The 26,153-nt window shown below is 33.0% G+C and overlaps 1 protein-coding gene and 2 long non-coding RNA genes across 3 annotated transcripts; 1 reads left to right on the forward strand and 2 right to left on the reverse strand.

Moving 5' to 3' along the window:
• Positions 1-6,804: 6,804 nt before the first annotated feature.
• LOC145627625 (replication protein A 70 kDa DNA-binding subunit D-like) lies at positions 6,805-9,079 on the forward strand. The gene is made up of 10 exons (XM_081679990.1): positions 6,805-6,825; positions 6,923-7,048; positions 7,266-7,342; positions 7,436-7,566; positions 7,660-7,780; positions 7,896-8,025; positions 8,124-8,281; positions 8,367-8,493; positions 8,860-8,985; positions 9,074-9,079. The coding sequence occupies exons 1-10, from the start codon at positions 6,805-6,807 to the stop codon at positions 9,077-9,079; spliced, it is 1,023 nt and encodes a 340-aa protein (XP_081536116.1).
• Positions 9,080-10,626: 1,547 nt separating this feature from the next.
• On the reverse strand, positions 10,627-12,372 carry LOC145626656 (uncharacterized). Its single transcript, XR_014111044.1, has 3 exons — positions 11,627-12,372; positions 11,245-11,355; positions 10,627-11,093 (listed from the first exon to the last, which is right to left on the reverse strand). It is a non-coding gene; the product is annotated as an uncharacterized LOC145626656 (long non-coding RNA).
• Positions 12,373-15,912: 3,540 nt separating this feature from the next.
• LOC145626657 (uncharacterized) lies at positions 15,913-26,153 on the reverse strand. Its single transcript, XR_014111045.1, has 5 exons — positions 26,119-26,153; positions 25,849-26,004; positions 24,234-24,283; positions 23,006-23,096; positions 15,913-16,132 (listed from the first exon to the last, which is right to left on the reverse strand). It is a non-coding gene; the product is annotated as an uncharacterized LOC145626657 (long non-coding RNA).

The following is a 26,153-nucleotide window of genomic DNA, read 5'->3' on the forward strand; positions in this document are numbered from 1 at the left end:
AAAATAATTATTATTTATTTTAATAAATTGATTAATTATGTATTAAATATTTTTTGCATTAAATTTGGTTAAAAATCAGCTACTATATTTTTAAACAATTTTTATACGAACCTTTGTGTAATATGGGAGGGAAATTTGGATATAGATAAGGAGGGAAATTTTGTGGGTTTTGAGATGTGGGTTGTGTAATATGGGAGTCATTTTGAGGTGGATTAGGTGGGTAATTATGTGGGTTATTTGGATTTTGGGGATCATTAGGAGTATTTGAGGAGTTTAATAAATTTATAAAACCTCCATAATTATCCTCCATTATAAATAGATACTACTTAAAAAAAAGATAACAAAATATTTGTACACTAGCATTGGACAATATTGTAAGACAGTGGAGAAATGCTAGGGTATTATGAATATTTTGGACCAACTTCTATATATAGTGTACAAATTATGAATTTATATTTTTTTTAATAAATTATGATTATTCAGATTTCTATACAAAAAAATTGACAACACTTGAATTATAAATGAAAATACTTTGCATGCATGCATGGAGAAACTTGAGCCTTGATGCATGATTGAACGTATTAAAATAAAGTAGAGACAACACAATGCATGCAAAAGCTTCATAAGTGGGCCCTAGAACTTTTTTCCTTAAAAAAAATAGAAAAATACTCTCATTTGTGCCGTGTAAGCTTCCACAAACCTCTTATTGCTATTGCCCTAATAAACTAGTACGATAACATAAAACGGTAGTCATGATTAAGTGATTAACATAAATTGTTTAACATCAAGACAAATTAAATTGTTCAATATAAGTAGTACAACTAAAAGGCAACACTAAGAGTTCATTACAACAATTAAGTAGCAACACTTTTTGTTCAAAATAAGTAGCAGCAACTTCTGTTCAAGACTTCAGCAACTTCCAACAGAAGGCATTAGCAGACTAGCAGGCACAACAATATGTATTTGGGCTAAAATTTATTTAGGCTAAATTTTATGTATTTGGGCTAAATTTTAAAGGCCAAATTATAAACCACAGCAGACCATATTATAAATGTTGATATCTAAATTTCAGTGTTCGGTTCTAATTGGATCCGAATAGGGTCAATTCAATCCGATCCGAAAATCCGAATTTTCAAAAAATCTCAATCCGATCCGATCCGATTTAAAGTTCGGATCCGATCTGAATTGATGATTCGGTTTGGATTGGATTGGATTTTGGTTTTTATCCGAATTATGGACACCCCTAGTTATTGGATCGGGTATCCTAATTTTCGAAACGGTTACGGATCGGTTTTTTGGGTTTTCGATTTTTCGGGTAGTTTTGCTCAGCCCTATGTACCCGTGTAAGGTATATAGGAAAAAAAAAAAGGTTTAAAACTAGTAATTGCCTCCGGGCAATCCCCTAATCACTGTAAACTAGATGTAAACCCGTGCTATGCACGATTTTTTTAAAAATAATTTTTGTACGGAGTATAAAATTTTTAATTAATTTGTTATTGCATATTGAAGAAAATTTATAAAATTTTATGTAATTTATAATGCAACTTTATTAATTGAGGTGATTTTTAATTAATAATTAGATTATAAATATGATACATCAATATTAGAAAAAAATTATTTAATGTAAAAGATATTTTCTTATAGAATAATTTATATCCTAAATCACAATTAATAGATTTTTTTTACCTGACACATAAAATCAAGCTATCAAATTTTTTTCGTTAATTTTACTTACGTGGCAATTGTTTTTTTTTTTTTTTCAATTCTAAAAGGGAAATTCAAATAAATTATTATTTTTCATTGGTCAAAATAATCCTTTGAAATATGTTATATTATCCGTCAGATTTTAGCATAGAAAAATTTTAATGTGAAAAGTGTTTTTTGTTTATAAATAAATTAAATAATTCAAAATCACTATTTTTATTTTACCTACGTGGCACACAATATTAAACTCTCAAATATTTTTTTTTTTGGTAAGTGTTAACGTTATAGCCACATGGTAACACACTAAATAATTAATGTTATTTTTTTTTATTTTTCATATAAATTAAAAATCCTGAATCATAGTTTTTTTTACCGGTACTTGAAATTACACTATCAAATTACATTCGTTATTTTTGTTTATATATGACATTTTATTTTTTAATACTAAATAAATGTAGATATCTTTTCATTGGTCAAAATAATGTTTTTGTATATATTATCTCATAGGATGAATATTAGGAAAAAAAATTAATGTGAAAAGATGAATTTTTATATAATTATAATTGTCTAAAATAAAATACAAATCTAGTTTTTCATTGGACGAAATAATATCTTTACTTGTGTGACGCGTCGATATATATATATATATATATATATATATATATATATATATATATATATATATATATTAGATTAGATTTGTAAATTTGATTAAAAAAAAAAGAAATATTGTCTAAAACTACCCTAAAGATAGGGTCATTTGTGAACAACTACCTATTTTTTATATTGTTTAGAACTACCCAAAGTGACATTATTGGGGCCCACTTTCTACCTTTTCCACCTAACTAGTCTTCTGCCCGTGCAATGCACGGCTTGTTCCACTACAAGAAAAATCTCTTTTCGTAGCGATTATTTCGTAGCGATTGTACATTCGCTACAATATGCAAGTATGTTTGTGAAATAATGAACGATGTCGTATCATTTTTACAATCGTCATGGTTTTCCCATATAAAATCGATACGGAAAACATAATAATACATATCCACACTATTTTTACACATTTATATAATATTGAGAAATCGTATCATTTACAATCGCCACTAAATCCTAAAAATCGATACGAAAAGCCTTTTCAACACTAGATATATAAATATTCTTTGACAAAGAATACATAAAATATGTCATAGCTTATTGGTTAAACATTTAATTTAAGAGTTTGAGGTTGCATGTTCGAATCTTGTAAAGATCATACGCATGCTTTTTTTTTAAAAAAAAAATGAGTTAAACATTTATAGGGATTGTAATCGCTACAATAATCACCACGATTGGATGTAGTTTTTCGTATCGATTATTGAGGCCAACCCCAGCGATATTGAAAACCACTACTAAAGGCTAAGGCAACGGGGGATATTGTATCGAATGACCATTCGTTGGGAAAGATTTTTGTTGCAATTACAATCGATACTAAAGGTTAAAATAATCACTACGAAAAGGTTATTTTCTTGTAGTGTTCATAGAAAATTGCATTGAGAGATGAGTGATAAAATACCAATAAATAATTATGAGTGTAATATGTAAATGAAAAAATAATTAAAGAAATAAAATTTTTGGGACTTTAATTGAAATGAGACTTAATAGAAAGAAGATGGAGGGACTAAAATCAAAGAGAGAAATTAAAAAGGTTGAATTAAAGAGGGGAGATGAAGATGAAGTGTTTAATGAAAGAGTTAAGAAAAATTGTATAATCAAAAATAAAAAATGTAAAACGACATGTGGCACGTTGAGTTTAAGAAGAAGGTAGGAAGTGTAATAGAATGATGACACATGTTTTTTTTTTTGTTTGCTTTTTTAAATACTAAGTATAGATATAGATTAACTTCCCCATACCTTCTCTCCTCCGTAATTAATTCTCCTCCATTCTGACTCTCTTTTTTCACCTTCCTCATTTCACCTTGAACTCAAAACCGCCAAATTAATTTGAGCCCATAAACTGGTAGAGGAATAATCGGTCGTTGGCCTGGACAATCACCCTAAATGGCTAAACCAAACAATATTTCTACCTAAAATAACCTAAGACAAGCCTTGGGTAAGTACAGGATCGTATCCACATGGAATGGATAAAGAACACCAAGAGTATGAAACGGTTGTAAGCTAATTTGGTCACAAATCGGGTTTTGATTAGTTACCTTCTATATAAAGGAATGCTAGGGAAAACGGGATTTAACACCAACAAAAAACAAGGATAAATCATGAGCATACATGGAAGATAGAATAGGAACTTAACATTATCTTCTTTCAAAGTCACAACATAAGTACTCCCTAGATTAAGCAGTAACATGACAAGGATTAAGTCTCAAGGATAGGAAGTGGGTTTCTAGCTCGAGTTTGTCTCTCGATCGTTCCGAACTAGCATGAAGCACAAATAATTAAGATTTCTCACCTAATTACCACACTAAAGCATTCTACTCAATGAAACCAAACATCCATAATCATGAAAATAGCATATTCTTATTGTACAAGAAAGGACTCACTCCAAAACCCCATCTTTCGATGTAAGTAGAGGGATGAACACATGAGCATAAAGTGGCCATCAAAATACACATGCAACAATCAATTCAAGCACAAACAACTATATATCAATCTAAAGTAAAACATGAATAAATCCAAGTCAATCAACCATGGCTTGGTTGGGTTTTCACCCAACCCCTAACTAAGGTACTACTCACTAAACATGGTAGAAATTAATCTAACAATTGAATATAGGGTTACCATGAATTCAATTAAAATAGGAGAATGAAAATAGTATAGTGCACCCGGGTACACCATGCGCATGGTGTACCCGGAAAGAACATTAGACATATTTTAAAGAACATGGGCAAAAAAAAAACATGCTAGTGTTTGAAAAAGAACATACCTATATTTGACAAAAGAACATGTTTGTGTTTGACAAGAACATGACATTACAAAGAACATAAAGTCTTTAAAAAATGGACATGTTATTTATCATGGTTACTCGGGTGGTTGAACGTGTTTGAAAAAGAACATAATATTTGACAAAAATGAACATGTTTACGTTTGACAAAGATAGAGGTGATCATTGGGCGGGCAGGGCCAAAGTTAAAAATCAGCTCACTTCTCGAGTCGGGACAAGTTTTGGGCCAAATTTTTTGTGCCCAAACCCGCCCAAAATGGTCTGGCCATGCAGGCTTTTCGGGTCGGGTCGAGTAAAAAAATCAACTAAAATGCATAAAAACGCATTCCTAAACCCACTCAAAAAATTAAATTTACGGGCCGAGTCCGACCCAATCTGGGGGGGCAAAAAACTTCTGCCCAAAATCCGTCCAAAATCGAGTCGGGCCGGTCTAACTTTGATCATCTCTAGCCAAAGAACATAGAGTCTTTACAAAAAGAACATGATAATACATTAAAGAACATGTTCTTTTTCCTGCTTACTCGGGTTTTATTTTTTTAATATTTTTTTTTTACATTAAAAAACATATTTTATAATGTAAAGAATATATATTTCATACTCAAAGAACATAATAATCAAACTTAAAGAACATATTATGCTCGCGTTCTTTATAAATATCTATAATGTTCTTATTTTTCTTCCCCATGTTCTTTTAAATATACCTAATGTTCTTTTCGAGTGCACCATGCACCCGGGTGCACCAACCACACATCAATAGGAGAGAGATTAAACAAGGATGGGTTAAACATGCAAGAACAAATAACAAAGATTAAACAAGAACTAAGATTAATCAAAGAGAAAATCAGAAAATTAAATAACAAAGGAGAGAGAAAGAGATTGCTAATTGATGCTTCAACGTTGAGAATAATTGTTGCTGAAATTGATAGAACAAACTTCAAATAATTCTTAAAAATGATTGAGTTTTTGGAAATCTAATATATATAAATAAAGTAGGCATTTTTGGAGAGCATTGGGAGCGCCATGTAAGCAAAGGTAGATTTTGGACCAATGAAAAATTAGATTTCTATTTCATTTTAGAATTAAAAAATTCACTCGCCAACTAGATAAAAGTGACGAATAAGATTCGATATATCTCCAATTTTAATGCCATGTAAATAATTATCTTATTTAAATTATAATACTCTTGCCATGATATCTGTTTACCATTGCATGATAATATAAAGTTATAAAATTCTTTGATTTAATACCATGTAAATAATTATCTTATTTAAATTATAATACTCTTGCCATGATATCCGTTTATCATTGCTTGATAATATAAAGTTATATAATTCTTTGAAATATCTTTAATTTAACAATTTTCATCACCATACATCCATACCCCACTAATTCGTGATAAAAATGAACTGAAATATGAGCAAATTCAATCGGATTATAAATTTCATCAAATAAAACAAAAAATTATCAACCTTTTAAAATTAAAAAAAAATTAGTTTATCATGTTTATCTTTTCAAATCGTTATTCATGTAGAAATATTAGGAAGTATTTTCCTTGTATCATGCTTACTGTAACAATTTTCATCACCATACATCCATACCCCACTAATTCGTGATAAAAATGAACTGAAATACGGAAGAACACTTTATTCGGGTATTAATAATTAAATAATATCATACAATACAATATTATTTTCAATATTAGGATTTGATAATCATAACTATCAATATAAGATAAAATTTATTTTAACAATAACCCAATAAAATAACTTAAAAATAATTATAACCATATCTTAAAACATATCTACCATTATACGGTAAATTTTTGTTACCTACCATTATAAATTGACACATTATTATAAATTGACGTATCATACATCACCAACAAAATTTCGTATCAATACAAAACCAAATCAATTAAAGTTTGTGTTAGTAATTGTGTCAGTTGTAGATCATCAATGGCTGGGTAATTCTTTGCTCTTTAAAAAAAAAAAAATATTTTTGTATTTGTTATGTACATTGTGTTTATTTTGAGATTTTTGTTTTTACAAACAGATCAAATTTAATTAGAGATAAATTCAAGCAAAAATGATTGGAAAATCAAAGTATGTGTTTCTCGCCTGTTTGACATACTGAATTTTCGCAAACAAGATAGCTTAATAAGTTTGGATATGGTCCTATTGGACGAGGAGGTATTTCTTATAAAATATTACCTCTATTAAATTTTGAATTGAACCTCTTTAGTTTTTATTATAACTAATTAACTTAATTTCTTATATTTAATAACAGGGTGATTACATTCACGCCTCAATCAAATCCAACTTTGTTCAACCCTTTCGTCCGAAATTGATTGAAGGAAAAGTTTACACCATTAGATACTTTTCAGTCATACCAAATAAGAAGCAATATCGCATTGTCAGTGACAATAAAACAATGATTCAATTTTTCAAAACACTGTTGTCCGAGCTATTGGGGATGATGGAAAAATTCCAATGCATAGATTTGATTTTATACAATTACATTCTTTGGATCAATTTCGCAACAATTATTCACTTCCCGGTAAATATATTGGTTTATTTTATCTAAATGTATAGATTGTTTTATATCAATTTTATTTTTTCTAATATTTCAGTGTTGTATTTTTATATTAGACATAGTAGGTATGGTTGTAAACGAAATCGATGATTCTATCGAAATAGAAGATAAATGGTATGTATGTTTTTTATTATTATTATTACTTTTAAATAATTCTTCTTACGTATATTTATTTTATGTGTATCTAATATTATTTTTCGTAATTAGGGGGAAACGAGTTCAAATTAAGCTTTGGAATAATGTTTTTACTGAGTATACAAAACAGAAAAACCAACTTACTGATTTCACTAAACCTTTTCCTATTATAATAACGTCAACGATGGTGAAAGAGTTTAATGGTAATTTAAGTTTATTGTTGGTTATTATTTTACTAATTATCATTTTCATTATTTTTCTAGCTATTTTATTTTTTATTATTACTTAATATGTAGGTACTTTTAATCTAACCTCTTCGTCATCAACCAAAATCTATACAAATGTAGAAGTTCCAGAGGTTCAGTTGTTAAAAGATATTTGGAAGTATGATTTCTATCTTTCAAAATTCTTATTTTGGTACATAGTGTCTGCTTTTAACAATAAAATATTAATTTATATTTTTTTATCTATTTTTTTTTATTTTTTTTATTTTTTATATTTTTTTATCTATTTTTTTTATTTTTTATTATAGTGAAAAATCGGAAAATAGTACTATTGGAAAACTTGAGATACAACGTACTTCTACGGACTCAGAAGAAATTATCTCCAAGAAGATTGATATCTTAACTCTTATGAATCACATCCAAAAAACTGTTGAAAAGGTATTATATCAAAAATGCTATTTCTATTATTTTGAATCATTATTTAATAATTAAACATATATCATACAATATAATTTCTAATAATTTCGTAAATATAGGATTTAATATTCTACTGTAAGGCTAAAGTGACTGATATCATGGGTGAGACTGGTTGGTATTATATCTCATGTCCGGTTTGTAAAAAAGGCGTCACTCCAAGATTGACGGATTTTTTATGCATCCTTTGCGAAAAATCAGTTGATAGTCCAATACCAAGGTTAGAATTTTAAGAATAGTTTATGGTTTAAATGTTAATCATATTTAATTAGCTACTGATTTTTTTTTTTAATAATGACCTATAGGTATCGTTTGGAGCTTGGTGTTGAAGATCATAGTGGGTTGACCATATTTGTTATATTTGATGAAGAAGCCAAGAAGTTAATTGGTCAAGATGCGAGTGCTGTTTTTGAAGCTCATATATATGAAAAGGTTATCCTTTTTTAAAATTACTTACAAAAAATTTAATAAAATACAATTATATATTTTAATAATCATTCAAAATATTGATTATATTGCGTATTTTATTGTCACTTTGTAGGCTAATAACAAAGATGATGCTAGCGATAATGACGCAGAATCAGAAATACCAATGATAATTAAAAATATCATTGGGAAAGAATTAATTTTTAAAGTTAAAATCACTGCTTATAATCGTAAAACATCACGACAAACCTTCACTGTGATGAAAATTTTTGAAACAATTATCCTTGAGGTATGTTTTAACTTTTAAAAATCATTAAATTTTTATTAAACTTTTCCAAAAAATAATTGTTATACTAACTATTTGATATAAAGGACGACAAAGAAGCTACAACAAATAAAGAAGAAGATACAAGTAAGGATAATGGAAAACGGTCTCATGATGAATCTGATAGTAAAGATGATAAAGATTCAAGCAACAACACATTTAAAAAAGCAAAGGTATCTACTTAATTTTTCTCAATAATTAGCTACTTTATTTTAAAAATAATATACTAATTAATTGTTTAAAAATCTAATCATATTGCAGGTTTAATTTCATGATCAAGATAACAAGTTTCATAGTGCGAAGGGATATTCAAGCTTCGAAATTATCATCCATTATGTAGTTTTTGTATACTTCATTAAATAATCATTGGTTATTTTAGAATTTCATTATTAAATTAGCCATTAGACTATTTAGCAATTTCTTCATATGATTTTATATTATTATGTACTCAAATATTTTAGAATTTAACTTTTATAAGAGATCTTATACGTTTTATTATTAATTATAAATTTGAGGTATTAAAAAATTGATGTGCAACATTTGTTAGTGATATCAGTAATTTCAGTTATCCCATATCCTACTCAAAGTACCTCGCCACGCCAAGGAAACACAATTTGACAATTTGTATATACTCAAAGTAGTTTAATAAGGCTGTTACCATTTTTAATTTATATGACCGTTCAACAATAGTATATATTTTAAGATAAAAGATAAAAAGGTGAAAAAAAATAAAATAAAAGATAATCTATAATCTATCTAATCCTAACCCAACTTTAATAAAATAAGTATCAAACTTAGATTTAAACTTTTATAAGAAATCTTATACGTTTTATTATTACTAACATATATATACTCAAAGTAGTACAATTTTAATTTTTATAAGAGATCTTATACGTTTTATTATTACTAACATACTCTATAATCTAATCCTAACCCAACTTTAATAAAATAAGTATCAAACTTAGATTTTAATTTTTATAAGAGATCTTATACGTTTAATTATTACTATCATATTTTGAGTATAGGAGATTGATATCTCAACTCTTAAGTTTCAAGGCCGAAATACTATAATCTAATCCTAACCCCAACTTTAATAAAATAAGTATCAAACTTATTTGAATCACAATGTTTAATAAAAAAATTTATCATACCTATTTGAATAATTAACATGACTAAAAGTTATCTTTTTAATTTTGTCCAAAAGCTACCATAAACATTTACGTGATAGTATATAGGGCCCAAACATGTTTATGGCATATTTGTTATTTTTTTTATTTTTTTTTTTTAATCTTTTCATGTGATGAAATTTTAATTACAAAATTCCTTAAATTCAAAAGATAAAAATTTACTTTCATTTTAAAGATATTACTCAAACTCTATATTCTAATAAACAACTTTAATAAAATTATCATACATATTTAACCCATAAAAATTACAAATATGCAACTCAAGAAAGAACACAATCATCGTACAGTGAATCTATTCTAAAAGATACCATGAACCAAGATTTCATTAAAAAAGCTTTGCAAAGAGAAAGAAGGAAAAGGAGACGATTGATACTCAATGAGAAAAAAGCACGAAGACAACTGCATATAGGACCAGGTAATTAATATAAAACATAACTTGCTCTTTCTAATAAAATTAATCAACATATCAATCTACTGTGACTTGATAGTGATGTAATTTGATTACCATTAACAAAAAGTTGAATCATGAAATCGTATGTAATACAAGAATTATACGCTCTTTATGAAACAATATATGCTCTAGATGTAAGCCCGTATTATAGACCAAAGAATATTTTTTAAATTTTTTGTTAAGTGGTGTGTTATAAAGTAAATAAAAAAAGAGGAAGTACTCCCTCCGTTCATAATGTTACAAGATTAGAGGGAAAACACTGAAAATATATCTATACATGAACCATTAATCCAGAGTACTATAAATCTAGAACTTAGGAACTGTTCATTGCAATTCATGTGAACAACTACTGTATTCATGTTCCTGTTTCAGTTATATTGGCTTAAATTAATGCAACAATTGAAAACGGACATAATTAGGAATGTCCCTTTGTTTTAATAATATATACCAAGTACCTAGATTAGCTGCTTCTCCTTTTGGTGCACCAGAAAGTAGTTCCCAAATCTTGTGGAGTATTTTCGACATTATGAAGCTACATGTAACAGAATAATTCGTCATGATAAATATATAAAATCATCAATGTAGTACGGTTCTATCCATATCGAAAATACTTCAACCATACAACCTCCCAATTTCTCCATTGCTGAATAAATTCACCAAACAAACTTGAATCAAATCAACTGTTAGACAATACATTCTGAATATATAGAGTGAAGGTTCAAACAACATCATGGAGCTTAGAAAGGTACAAAATAACTACAAAGAAAGCTGTGACTCTGTTAGGGCATTCATACCATGTCAACTTTGAGAGAGGGTTAATCAGCTTTACGAGCTCATAGATGGTCATTGAACATAAGAAGGGCAATCTAGCCATAGTCCATAAGAACTATTAGAACACCCAAAACCTGCAATAAATAAATTTACAATATTTTGTCAATTGCTAACACTTTACTCATCTTTGAATTGTATGTGCAGATTTGCATAAAGACAAAAGAAGGCGATTATTTAATAACGAAGAGAATGAACAAATTCAATTCGAAACAACTTCAGTAGGTATCATAAAACTTACCAACTTACCTTGCACTTTCTTTAAATCACTATCATTATCTAAGCATGAATTACTTTAATGTACAGGAACTTATAATGAAAGCTACAAGTATATAAGCTTAGGCTTACCTGAATACAAATGTCCAGAGTGTGGTGCATTAATGTGGTACGAAGAGAGAGTTAAGAAGAGAAGCACAAAGAACAGGACAATCTTCAACCTATGTTGTCAAGAGGGGAAAGTAAAATTACCCAAATTCAAAGAACCACCCAGGTTGCTGGCAGAATTGTTGAATTACATGGGAGACAAATGCGCATCAGTCTTCAGACAACTTATTCGTATATACAATTCATGTTTTGCATTTACGTCAATGGGCGCTAAGGTTGATAATTCAGTAAACACAACAGCAGGGCCATATATTTTTAGAGTAAGTGGACAGAATCATCATCGCATAGGGTCTCTTCTGCCGGTGGATGATAAACAACCATCATTTCCCAGCTATATATATATGATGGTGCATTAGAAATCAATTTAAGAACAGATGTTGTTCAAAAGAATGAAAACAGCCCAAAATTGAATTTTGAATTACTCTCCAAATTGAAAGCAATGCTTGACAAAGTAAATCCCCTAGCACAAACCTTTAGAATGACACAACAAAGAATAAGACAAAATATGGGAGAAAAGTGGACCATAAGGCTACTTGGTACAAGGGACAACAAAAAAAAAACATACAATATGCCAACATCATCTGAGATAGCTGCACTTATAGTAGGAGATATTGGACATAACACATATGGAAGGGATATAATAATTGAGCACAAATCAAAAGGATTACAAAGAATAAGTGAATTACACCCAAGCTTCATGGCTTTACAATATCCTCTGCTATTCCCATATGGAGAAGATAGTTTCCATCTTGGGATAGTATATGCTAAGAAAAAAGGATCAGGAAAAGGCAAAAGGGAATGTGTGACCATGAGAGAGTTTTACGCATACAGGTTGCAAACAAGAAAAACAGAAGCTCAAACTCTACTACGAGCAGGTTAACTACTTATCTTATTCAAATTAATATGCACGTTTTTACTTATATAACACATATACAAACCTCCAAAAAAGATACAAGAATTCGTTTACTTATATGACAATAAATTCATATTTAAACATAATTCCTTATATCTTGCTGCAGGTCGGTTACTTTTACAATTTATAGTAGACTGCTATTGCGCGATTGAAGAAGAAAGGCTGTCATTTATCCGAAACAACCAACAACAATTTAGGTGCGAAATATACAACAACATACGAGATGCTGTAGTACAAGGAGACATGAATGGGGCAGCAGTGGGAAAAAGAATTATCCTACCCGCATCATTCACGGGAGGACCAAGATACATGTACCAAAACTATCAAGATGCTATGGCAATCTGTAGACGATATGGAAGCCCACATCTATTCATCACATTTACAGCAAACACAAAGTGGCCAGAAGTACAAGCAATGTTGAGTCATATTGAAGGACAAAAGCCAGAAGATCGACCAGATATCATGGCAAGAGTATTCAAGCTCAAACTAAAACAGCTCATGAAGTGTCTTAAAGAAGACCATTACTTTGGGACTGATGTGGCAGGTAAAGTAATTTACAAAAGAATTTGCAAAGTAATGAATGCGTACCAGGTCATACACACACTTCACAGATAATTCATTTTGTTTCCTTAATTTACTTTTATAGTTTTCTACGGTTTACTTTTTAGATATAAGCAAACTATAATAATTTATGATGAACCCATGATGAGCAGTTCAATTAAAAGTAAAAAAAAAATTAACTTTTTATTAACAAAAAAAATCCTATAACTAACTTTTAGTAATGTATGGCTAAAATACAGATGTATGCACTGTGGAATTTCAAAAGAGGGGGCTACCTCATGCTCATATACTTTTATGGATAAAGGAAGAAGAATTACCACACACTCCACAATTCATAGACACAATCATACAAGCAGAGATCCCAGACAAAGAATCGAAACCAGAATTATATGAGGCCGTTACACGTTACATGGTCCGTGGTCCATGCGGAAATTCCAATCCAAATTGCCCATGCATGGTGGATAAGAAGTGCAGCAAAAACTATCCAAAGCAATTCAATCAAGAAACTATTTTAGATAATAATGGTCACCCCGTATACAGAAGAAGGGACGACGAAAGGTAGTAAATTATTTTACAACAAAAACTTAAAAATGCCATAAATTGCTTCATACTCTAATCCCAATATAAAACTCGCAGGTTCATTAAAAAGGGTGATCATCTAATGGATAACAGATCAATAGTTCCATACAATGAAGGCCTACTACTAATGTTTGATGCTCATATTAATGTGGAATGGTGCAATACTGATGTGTATATTTTATATAGTATTTTACCCCCGTCCCTTGGTCGTAATTAGTAGTGTTTTTGGCTCTTTAGAGCCACTTTTATTACTAATTGGTGTTTTCTAGAGTTTTCGTAGATTTGGTTGACTTTTGCAGGGATTTATGCTTTTAGAGTATTTTTCCCGAGATATTTTGGAGCAATCACGAGCATTGGAGAAGCACGACCAGAGTTTATAGCCCAGGGCTCGGTATAGGTGATATCGGGGCATTTGGACCGAGTATTCAAGACCCAAAGAGGAAACCCAGATTGGCCCGAAGAATTGGAGCCCAATCGAAGTCCAAATAGTGGCCCAAATGAGCCGCCCGGCCAAAGAGGCTGGCGCCCGGAGGCGCGCCCTGCCGGGCAGGAGAAGCTTAGGCTGGCGCCCGGAGCTAGGACCCGACCGGGCGCGAGCCTTATATGGGATTTTTCCCATCTTCTTTCTTCACCATTTCTCATTATTTCTTCTTTCTCCATAACTTTCTCTCTCTAAAACTAAAATTTTCTCTACCTTCTCTCTAAGATTTCTCCTCCATTTCTTACCCAAATTCAAAACTCTTTACATATTTGTGATCCTCTCTTCATCCTCTTCACTTTCATATAAATTTTTTTTTCTGTTTTAATTCAATAAATTTTCAAACCCATTTCTTCAACATGGCTTCAAAGAGGGCTAGGTCCATTTTTGGTAGGAGCTCCAGTTCGAGGGAGGAATACGACCCGGACTTGCAACTCCCGTATTGGCCGACGATCCGGATTGTGAGCCGGGAACAAAAGGAACGGCTAGAGCATTTGGTCGATCGTGAGGTAATTCCTTCTTGGTGGTTACATCGCCCTACCTTAGAATCATTTGGTTTGTATGATTTTGTTAAACGATTTTTGAATGATATTGGCATGAGAAAATTTGTTGACATGCACTATCTTACATACCGAGAACTTACTTGTGAATTCCTGTCCCCTTTTCATGTTGTTAGTAGTAGGAATGGGCCTAATTTATTTTTCAGGTTAAATAATAGAAATATTAGTTTAACTTTTGTTGAATTTTGTAGATACATACCGAGAACTTACCTGTGAATTCCTGTCCTACATACCGAGAACTTACCTGTGAATTCCTGTCCACTTTTCATGTTGTTAGTAGTAGGAATGGGCCTAATTTATTTTTCAGGTTAAATAATAGAAATATTAGTTTAACTTTTGTTGAATTTTGTAAAACTTTTGAATTAAATTCTGAATTATCTCACCAGTGGCATGCAGACTATAAAATGGGTGACTTATATTATGCTTTGACTGGTTTACCTGCCCCCGACCCCCAACATGCTAGTACCAAACCTATTCACCACCCTGTCCCAAAAATCTGGCAAAGATTTGCGGGTTTGTGTTTTTTAGGTAGGGTCGAGCCTCATAACGCTCAAACTAACGAACTAGCTGTTATAGGACATTATGTGTACGGGTTCGGGAAATTGAACATAGGCAGGTTTATAGTTCACCATTTGAGTAGGCATGCCACAGCCAGCACCACTTCCAAGTCCCCTATCCGTTTAGGTGGCCTTATCACTCGAATAGCGGTGAAAAAGGCCGGTTTATAGTCGACGGACCCCACCAGCTGACCAACTGTGGACCAGATACCTACATGACTGCTAGGTATTTTGAGGATGTGGGGTGGATTAGACCGGATAGCGAGCAGACACCCTTTTGGTGTATTTGAACTGGGAAAGAGCAACCTTTACCCATTTTTCCCCTACCAAGTCCTGACTTGACCGCCTTTCCCCCAGGGCAACTTTCTTACACTTATGATGCTTTAGTTGCCAACTCTAGGGGGCAGGCACCACCACCACCAGTACCACCACCCCAGCCTCAGCCCGAGGTGGCTTTCTCTCCACCTCGTATGTCCCATTCCGTCCCTCATGTTGACTTTGACCCGGTTTGGGATCTTCAGAGTATAGGTGTAAAACCCCATCTAAAATAGAAGGCGAGACGTTAGCGGAAATAACGTTAAAACGGAATGTCACTCTAAGGGTTACTAAAAACTAAACAAAATAAATAAATAACTAAAATAGAAATAATGAAGAGAAAGAAATCCCAAATGATCAAATAAGACTTCCAACGAGGCAGAACAACCTCAAATTCGGCTATCTCATAAAGAGAAGTAAAGACATCAAAAGATAGTCGATAAAACTCCTTGGGAACAACCAAAACACTATGCTCTCAGCCCAGACTCAACAAACGCTACTCTTCACCTGCAAATAACATTTAGGTTCCACAATCAGTGGGGAGTAACTAGCAGTTCTCCCAAAACTTGTAGAAACACAAAGCTAAGCATAGAGTAAAGCATAGAAGCATACATACAATTAATACAACATATATACATGTCAAGCAACAACTTCATAATATAGACAAGATAAACATGATAAGATACATAGATAGGAATCCAAGTCAACACATGCAACCTGATTACAATACAAAACAAAATAAACATGTATATTGAACAAAGTAATTATATTACCACATGATTACGGAGTAAGAATAAATAGCACCCAAAGCATAAGCAATAAACTCATAAAAACAATAATTAACACTTATAAAGGTTCTTTAAAGAGGTCTAGAAAATTCTTGACTTGACTTAGGAAGACCTTCTCAAAAGCGTAATAATATTAAAATAGAGAATTTTAACTTTTCGAAAACTGATCCATAGTGAGGTAAGCATATAAAATATGAACGCCGGTGAATTCCGCAGCCCACCATCAAAGGTTTGTCAGGGCGAACCTACAGACGATTCCGCAGCCGTCTGCGTCTGAGAATGGCCAAACTCCCAGTTTTCCTACTCGAATTCCGCAGCCCGAGTAGTTCCGGACGACAACAATTAACCTAGAAAATTACATCTCGAATTCCGCAGCCCAAGATGTTGGCATGTTCCAACCATTGAATTCCGCAGCCCAATGGTTGTCTTACACTCACGAATCAAATAAAACAGTAAAAATAATTCTTCAAAATTATCCAAACACATTTAGGGATCATCAACCCCAACTTAAAATACTGCAGGTCTTTACTTCTAAGACCAAATTTCAACAAAAATCCTTCAAAAGAGTTTAACTTCAAAATTCTTCAAAGTGTACAAAAATCATTTATATATCATAACAAGGCGTCACTCTTATTGTCTGGATTTGGGTACAAAGATAATTATAACAAAATATGACAATACACTCCGTACACAACCCTTGGCGAAGCGGTGCTAAAAACAGTGTTATTCTACTTTAAAGCACAACGACGTCGACAATTCACTTAACACCCAAAAATGGTAGACACTACACAACGTATTAAACGCTTCATAAACACACCCAAAACATACCAAAATGATAAAATAAAACCATGACATATTAATCCACATATCAGGCAATATATACATACAATATAGGCTTAAATTCATGACTTTAACAGGGTAAAAACAACATGACAAAGTAGCAGCCCCTAATTAGAACTACAGCAGCACATTGTAAAACAAATTCACCCAAAACCAACCTTAAACTCACAATTAACCTTAGCCCATTATCATACACATTCTAAAAACACCATAGATCAGAATAGACACAAGATTAGGCATAAATATTATGCAATACATCACTTAAAACCACTCAATTCACGCAGCTCACAAACTAACCTGGCAGCAACACCTTGCTTAGTTTTAGGCATATAATCACATCAAAGCATACCCCAAAACATGATAATTTTACTTGGAGATAATCCTAACATGATGCCTAATTATAAATAAACAATAAAGGCCTATAAAACAAGTAAATACCATGCTTAAGGGCTGTAGAAGTACATGGTAACTTCATTGATTATAGCAGCAGCAATTTGAGGACTCTAGTGCTTAAATTCAAGACATATCTTCTATTGAAACATGAGTAAACCATTTAGGAATATAACTAACACGATGCTACACAAACATAGGTACTAAATCAACCAAAAACTAGGAAAAATAGAGCTGTAAACCCACAACAGCACGACAACAATTACAGCAGCAATTTCGATGAGCATTAGGGTGTATAACATGCTTTAAAACCACTAAAACACAACAATAATTTATGGAACCAAACCTTAATATATATACTACTTCTAGGCATGATTATCAAGCATAAAAACCAGCAATAAAAATGAATAAGAAGCCCTCATTTCTCACGCACAGAACAACGACCAATATACTAATTCTAGCACCTTGAATTACAACGAACCTCTAATCTATTCAACTCTAATTTGCACCTAGCCTCAACCTATCCTAGCCATGATTTCTAAAGCTTGGAATAGTTCTAGTTACCTCTTAAGTGAAGGCAATAAAAATCAGATTAAGGTGCAGTAAGGATTGCCCACCAAAACGTCCAAACAAAGCTCTATTTACCCTGTGTTCCTTGGTGTTCTTAAGGACAATTGGGTGCTCGAACTTGAGGGGAAAAACAACAGCAATATACCCACGAAAACCCTTGATGAATACATGAAATTTTGAGGGAATCTAATAAGGAAAATTGTTGTGAAAGTGAAGCAAAAATCACGTTCAACAAGCCTTGCTTTGGGTAACAAAAAAAAAAGTTGGCTAGGGAATATCAAGTGTTTTTGGACAGCAATTGATTGGTAATTGAATGAGATTAATTGAGGGTGTAATTGGGGGGGTTACTAGGGTGGAAAAATAAGAAGCAACAAGCCCTTGAATAACCGTGAGAAAGAAGAGAAGATGGGCCTTAAGCAACACTTGTGATTACAAAGTAAAGCCTTAAATTAAGGATGTCAATTGGACTAGTTTAGGAGTATTTACCAAAAACTATCATGCGCTTAAGGAGAGCAAATAAACAAGGTTATACAAGCCTAATTAGACGGTTAATTACTAGTCTGAGTTCTATCCCGAGCTAATTCTAGTTGGCCCGAAAAAAATAAATCGAGGAGAAGACATGGAATAAGAAGCAAATAAAATACACATATAATAACACTATTAATAATAATAATAATAATAATAATAATTGATATTATAATCAACAATAACCAAAAATAATTATAATAAGAACAATAATAATCAATAATCATAAATTAATCATGATGCAAAATAACATATAAAGTTTATAATGTAACAGAAATCAGGAAGAAAAGACAAAATATGAATCAGTTATTAACGTGTATATATAATAACCTTATTATTAATAGTATTATTAACAATAATATCAAAATATTAATAATAACTAATTAGAAATTCGAAATTTGAATAGAAATCAAAGTATTAGTGAATAATGCTCGTAAAACCTTGGTTCAAAATTACGGGGTGTTACAATAGGTCAGGCCCTAGGACGTATAGAGCATTCACATACTGACCTTAGGAGGATGGTAGGCTCCTTAGACCAGAGGTTAGGGTACCTAAAGAGGAACCAGGGTAGAGCTCTCTACCCTATGTACGATGATTATGCTCGTCGGGGCAACATTCCCGACGACGCTATTCACCCTGACTGGTTTCAGCCTCCACCCCAGGGATACGATAGGGATCCCACTGCCCGTGGTATTTACACTGACTATTCTTCTTTCTTCGGATACGGGCAGGACATTCCTTTCGGGGGACCGGGGGGGAGTTTTCACGCTGATTATTTTGGTGGTAGCTCTTCTGGTGCAGGTGGTGCAGGTGGCAGTGGAGGTGCGGGTTTCGGCTCGATGGATGAGGATGATGAGGACTAGCTATGCTGGGCTAGTTTCCGAGCCAATGAGGACATTGTCTGATTTTGGCTTGGGGGAGATTTTGGTTTGGTATTTTTCTTTTTCTCTTTCCTTTTATTTTTGGTGTGTTTTCTTAGGTTAGATTTCTTGCTTTCTAGGTTAGTTTTATTGCTTTCTTTTATATATAAAAATACAAAAAAATTGAAAAATAAAAAAATCCAAAAATACGTTCTAATGAATTATAAATTATACTTCCCTGTGCCCCTTACTTGAGAAAATTGTTTTGATTCTTGGTATTTGATGATAGGCATTGTGGATTAGTTGATCTTGATTTGATGTTTGATTGCCCTGAAACCTTTACATGCGTCAATTTTGTCCAACTACTTGTGAATATAGTGCTTGACTAGTTGATTTGGTAAGGAATGTGTGATAGTTCCATATTTCCTTGTATGTCAATGAATTTGAGTATTGGTTTGCAACTATAAGTAATGTTTATATGATTCATTATTATGCACATTGTGGAGGACGAAGACATTTGTTCTTTTAGGTAGCCTCCAGATGATTGTAGATACATTTGTTCCCTTCTTGCTACCCATGTTGTTGCCTTGACCTTTTTGTTGTTTATTAGCCGCATTACAAGCCTATTTTGCCCCATTGGTTACTAGTCCCAAGCTTGGCTTGGGGGAGCTATTAGTGAGTGAGGTGAGGGAGTTTGTAGTGTGCTTATTATTTGTACAATTTGGGTGGGATTTGAGAAGTTGTTTTGTTGTTATTCATGTTTATTTTTGATGAGTTTGAGAGTTATATTTTCTTGAAAAAAATAAAGCATGATATTATGAAAAAAGAGAAGTTCAAAGAAAAAATGTGAAAAAAATAAGTGAACTTCGAAAGAAAAAAAAAAGTGTTCAAATGTTCTAGTTGGAGGTTGATCAAAAGAAAAAAAAAATAAGAGCTTCAATAGGAAAAAAATTCAAGTTTGGAAAATAAGTTTGTTTATTCACTCTATTACTCCATTATTATATCTTATGAGTGAAATTGTAAGTGTTGGGTTTATTTATTATGAGTGGATTATATTGGTTGATGTTAGAGTTGGTTATGTAGGAGATGTATGATCACTATTTATTTTGATCATGGGTTTTATTAGGATATGGCTCCTTTAAACATGGCTTTTCTCTCACTTATTCCCAAATTTATCTTACCCTTTACCCTAGCCTTACATTACAATCTTTAAAGACCTTCTGACCTTTGTGCATAGAATTGTATGAATGTGAAAGTGTTGTTTATCAATGCAAGTTATGATTTGGCATATTTCGAGTCGACTAGTAGGATTGAGCGTTCATTGTTTTATACACACGAGAGTGTGAGTTGGGAGGGCATTGTTCACATAAAGGGGTTGGATGGAGAGCGATCGAGTACATCTTTTACTCGCCACAAAAATGAGAGTTGAGTGTGTGAGCACTAGTCTTGAATTCTATATGCTCTTGTGGTTTGCTCTGTTTGACAATTGTTAGGGAAGAAAGGTAATTGGATGGATTTGATTGGTTGACTCTGAAGCGTGTTTATTTGATTTATCCTGGATCGTTCGTGCTTGATTTTTACTTTTGGGGTGAAGCATATTTATAGATTCATTGATGAGATCTTTGCTTAGGGACAAGCAAAGGTTTGGCTTAGGGGAGTTTGATGTGTCTATTTTATATAGTATTTTACCCCCGTCCCTTGGTCGTAATTAGTAGTGTTTTTGGCTCTTTAGAGCCACTTTTATTACTAATTGGTGTTTTCTAGTGTTTTCGTAGATTTGGTTGACTTTTGCAGGGATTTATGCTTTTGGAGTATTTTTCCCGAGATATTTTGGAGCAATCACGAGCATTGGAGAAGCACGACCAGAGTTTATAGCCCAGGGCTCGGTATAGGTGATATCGGGGCATTTGGACCGAGTATTCAAGACCCAAAGAGGAAACCCAGATTGGCCCGAAGAATTGGAGCCCAATCGAAGTCCAAATAGTGGCCCAAATGAGCCGCCCGGCCAAAGAGGCTGGCGCCCGGAGGCGCGCCCGGCCGAGCGGGAGAAGCTTAGGCTGGCGCCCGGTGACGCGCCTGGCCGGGCGCGAGATTGGTATTAGGGAGCAAAAAGGCGCGCCCGATCGGGCGGTGCCTCGCTCGATCGGGCGCGTGTATTTCTTAGGAAACGATTAACGTCGTTTTAATTTGTTTTAGTTTAGGATTTTTTTTTACGGAGTATAAATACTCCTTCGTAATACGATTTTAGGATCTCTTCTTATTCTCTTTTCACTTTTCTTTACTCTCTTAATTATTATCTTAGATTTCTTTTCTCTTAAACCTTTGTTCTTAATTCTACTCTTAATTCCATATTTATTTTGGTAACGATTTCTCTTCCCTTAATCTGAGTTGTTTATTTTATTCCTTTCATCATGATTTATTTTATTACTTTGATTAGTTTAGTTTTTAATATGTGTGAGTAGTTTAATTTCTAGGGTTTATGGGGATCTAATAAATAATATGAAGGGGTAAATTGTTGTTGTTAATTATCAATGCTAGATTAATTTCCTATTGATTGATTTAATGCTCTGTGACTAGATTAGGCCTATCTTTTATGCATGAGTTTGACAATATTGATTCAAGATTCGAGAGATGAGAATTAATGTTTAGGTCTAGTTTCAATAGGCAGATTAATATATAAATGGTTAAGTCGAGATTCGAGAGATGGGATTTAATGCCGGTAGATTAATTGTGTGATTGTAATACGTAGCGAAAGCCCTTTACAATCTGGTTAATTAATGCATTGATGATTGACTATTATTGATTATTGGTATTGCATGATAATTTCTTATTGAATTGTTTTAACGTTTTATAATTGCGGCTTGTAAAAGTATAGCAATATTAAATTGATGAATCGAGCAGATGTTAATTTGATATTAAAGGCTATTTTCAATAAGAACTTAGATCTAGTAAATTGCGAGAGCCTGTTAGATCTATGTTGATTAATAAATTGCGAGAGCCTGTTAATCATGTTATTTATGCAATGTCAATGATTGATTACTATGTTTTACCCTGGAGTATTATTTATTGGTGAACCTATGCCCTAGATCCTTTTATATATTGTTTCTCCCTATTCCTATTCTTTGTAGTTTAGTTTCATACTCAATTATAAATATTGGTTACTTAAATAATTTAGATTATAATAATTAATTAGGAGTAAAAAGACTTGTTTCCCTGTGGAGATCGACCCTACTTCCCTATCTACTTTAGCTAGAGGACTTAGGTAATTATTTTTTATTAGGGGATACGACTTTACCCTGTCAAATACCACACGTGTTATCAAGTACCTGTTTAAATATATATGCAAAGGACCAGACAGGACAACCATGATAATTAGTGACGACCAAACAAATGAGATAAAATCATACCTTGATTATAGGTATATCTCAGCATGTGAGGCCGCATGGAGAATTTTTGAATTTGATATCCACGAAAGAAGTCCGTCGGTCATACGTCTGCCTGTACACTTGGAAGGAGAACAGACGGTTGTTATTCAAGACAATGAGAATTTAAGCATGCTCATGAACAATGAAGAAGCCAATGAGACTATGCTCACGGAATGGATGAAAACCAATGCAATTGATGAAGATGCAAGATCCTTGACATATGCAGATTTCCTTACAGACTAAGTATGGACTACCGTTGATGTAGTTGATGAGCTTGGAAATACAAAAAAGAAAAAATCTTGGGAGAAACGACATCATGGAAAAACCATTGGAAGAATAACATATGTACACCCAACAGCAGGAGAGAGGTACTACCTTCGTCCACTACTCAACATTGTCAAGGGTCCTAAATCTTTTCAAGAAATAAGGACAATCGATGGCTACTTGCATCCTACCTACAAAGAAGCGTGCTACGTTTTGGGACTACTTAGCAATGACAAAGAATGGCACGACGCTATACAAGTGGCCAACCAGTGGGCAATGCCATCGCAACTACGAGAACTATTTGTCACACTACTTCTATTGTGCGAAGTGACTAACATATTCAGCCTTTGGGAAAGTAGCTTTAAGGCCCTCTCAGATGACATACTACAAAAGAAAAGGCGATTATTCAAACATCCAGAACTAATACTAACAGAAGATCAAATAAAGACATTCACCCTACTGGAGATTGATAGAATCCTTGTGAAATTCGGAAAGTCATTAGCTGATTTCAAAGATATGCCACAACCCGACTTCACTGAAGCAGAGTGCATGGAAAACAAGCTAATAGCAGAAGAAAGACTATATGACACCAAGCAACAACAAGAAGAGTGGTCAAGCAGAGTAACAAAACTGAACAAAGAGCAATTGGTTGTTTTTGACAGAGTTGTGCAGGCTGTACAGAACGAAACAGGGGAAATATTTTTTGTATATGGCCACAGAGGGACCGAAAAGACTTTCCTATACTGCACCATATCAGCAAGGCTTCGTGCAGAAAAGAAATTTGTTCTAAATGTTGCGTCATCAGGTAAGGCATTAATCTTTTAAAATGTTATTCAAATGCTACCTGATATTAAATTCAAATTAAAAAAGAACAGTAAAATTAGTCACATCTTTACGATATGAAATCTAGGTTATATAACAAAAAACAGTAAAAGAAATTATTTACCTGTCACTTCTCTTCAAACTGCAAATCAGGTATTGCGGCCCTACTATTACCTGGAGGAAGAACAGCACACAGCAGGTTTGAGATACCGATTGACCTACTAGAGAATTCAACATGTAATATCAGTCGCAAAACACAACTAGCAGAACTACTACAGCAAACATCATTGATTATATGGGACGAAGCACCAATGGACCACAGGTTTGCATTTGAAGCACTTGATCGCACTATGAGGGACATTGCAGGGTACAAGAACCCAAACGCAGCATCTAAGTTATTTGGTGGCAAGGTGGTATTACTTGGAGGAGACTTCCGACAAGTACTCCCCATCGTGCCAAAGGGAGGCAGACAAGAAATTGTCCAGGCTTCGATTAATAGATCCCACATATGGAAAGATTGCAATGTGTTTATACTAAAACAAAGCATGAGGGTACGGGAAGGGGACATCGAAACAGAGAACTACTTTAAAAATAAGAGGTTCAATGAATGGCTGCTAGCTATGGGAGATGGAAGGCTTGAAACACAAAATGAAGATCATGAAGCCGAAGGAACATGGATTGAAATACCAAGTGAGCATATGGAAAATGTGGATATCTCTGATCTGAAAATGGTCGTGGAGACCATTTACCAAGATTTTGAACAAAGAAAAAGTGATGCCAACTACTTGAGGGAGAGGGCTATACTAACACCCCTAAATGATACTACTGATAGCATAAATGACTACATGATGGGTCTCTTACCCATAGAAGAAAAAACCTACAAAAGTTGTGATGAAATATGCTTATCCTCAACAGAATGTGACCAACAATTTGATGCATACCCTATAGAGTATTTAAACAGCCTAAAGTTACTGGGCTTACCCCACCATGAGCTAAAGTTGAAAGAAGGAATGCCGGTCATGCTTCTCAGAAACATAAACCCACCACAAGGGCTATGCAATGGAACTCGCCTTATTATTACGCATCTTGGGAAGTTTGTGATTGAAGGAAAGATCATAACTGGGTCTAAACAGGAAAACAAAGTTGTAATACCTAGAATTGTAATGACATCAACAGACCACAAACTGCCACTTATATTGAAAAGAAGACAATACCCTTTAAAGCCTTGCTATGTAATGACAATAAACAAGAGTCAAGGACAGTCACTTTCATATGTGGGAGTATACCTACCGAATCCTGTTTTTAGTCACGGAAAACTCTATGTGGCAGCTTCAAGAACAACTTCACCAGAAGGCCTAAAGTTTTTTATCAATGATTCTTTGCAAAAGTACAAAAGGAGCACAAAGAACATCGTCTACAAAGAAGTTTTCTCAAACTTACCCTCTGTGTAATAGTCATATCTTTTTTTTACACCCAAATTTTACAAATATTTTTTATTATTAGCAGAACACAATATTTTAATAATTTACTTTCCACATTAATCATATAAAGATTTTTGTATTTAAATAATCCATATTATTCATTACACTTACGGAGTTACAACTCAACTAAAACATGTTGAATTAAAACATGAGCAGCAAGAATGAGATAGTTTATTGTACGTTAGTTAGTTAGTTACAATTACGAAAAACTAATGGACATAAGTACATAACACGTAGATGCCAGACATGAGAGCTTACCAGAATTTTAAACAAAACAGCACCATTCATATGGTCAACCTTCATATTTGTAAACCTATGTTTCACAGCATCTACAGAGATCTTTTCCACAGTGGAAAAAACAAAAAATGGAATCACTTGGGAAAAACTCTCAATAGCCATTGTAACTTGGGAAGCCTGCGATGTCAAAAGTAGGATATCAATGACACTAAAGGCAGCTATGGCATAATGTACTATGGTACACTTGCAAAATACAGTTGGTAGAGATGCAAAATATTACAAATGGAGCACCTGCTGTAGCAACCTCAGAGTTGCTAGCTTTTCCA

Source organism: Chenopodium album, chromosome 4 (genome assembly GCF_948465745.1).
Source record: "Chenopodium album chromosome 4, dcCheAlbu1.1, whole genome shotgun sequence".
Classification (NCBI taxonomy): Eukaryota; Viridiplantae; Streptophyta; class Magnoliopsida; order Caryophyllales; family Amaranthaceae; genus Chenopodium; species Chenopodium album.

Bases quoted from the DNA above. Each gene is read 5' to 3' on its own strand.
- LOC145627625 (XM_081679990.1), top strand. From the start codon at position 6,805: ATGGTCCTATTGGACGAGGAG. The intron at 6,826-6,922 runs GTATTTCTTATA...ATTTAATAACAG, and splicing joins TGGTCCTATTGGACGAGGAG to GGTGATTACATTCACGCCTC. The intron at 7,049-7,265 runs GTCAGTGACAAT...CTAATATTTCAG, and splicing joins ATAAGAAGCAATATCGCATT to TGTTGTATTTTTATATTAGA.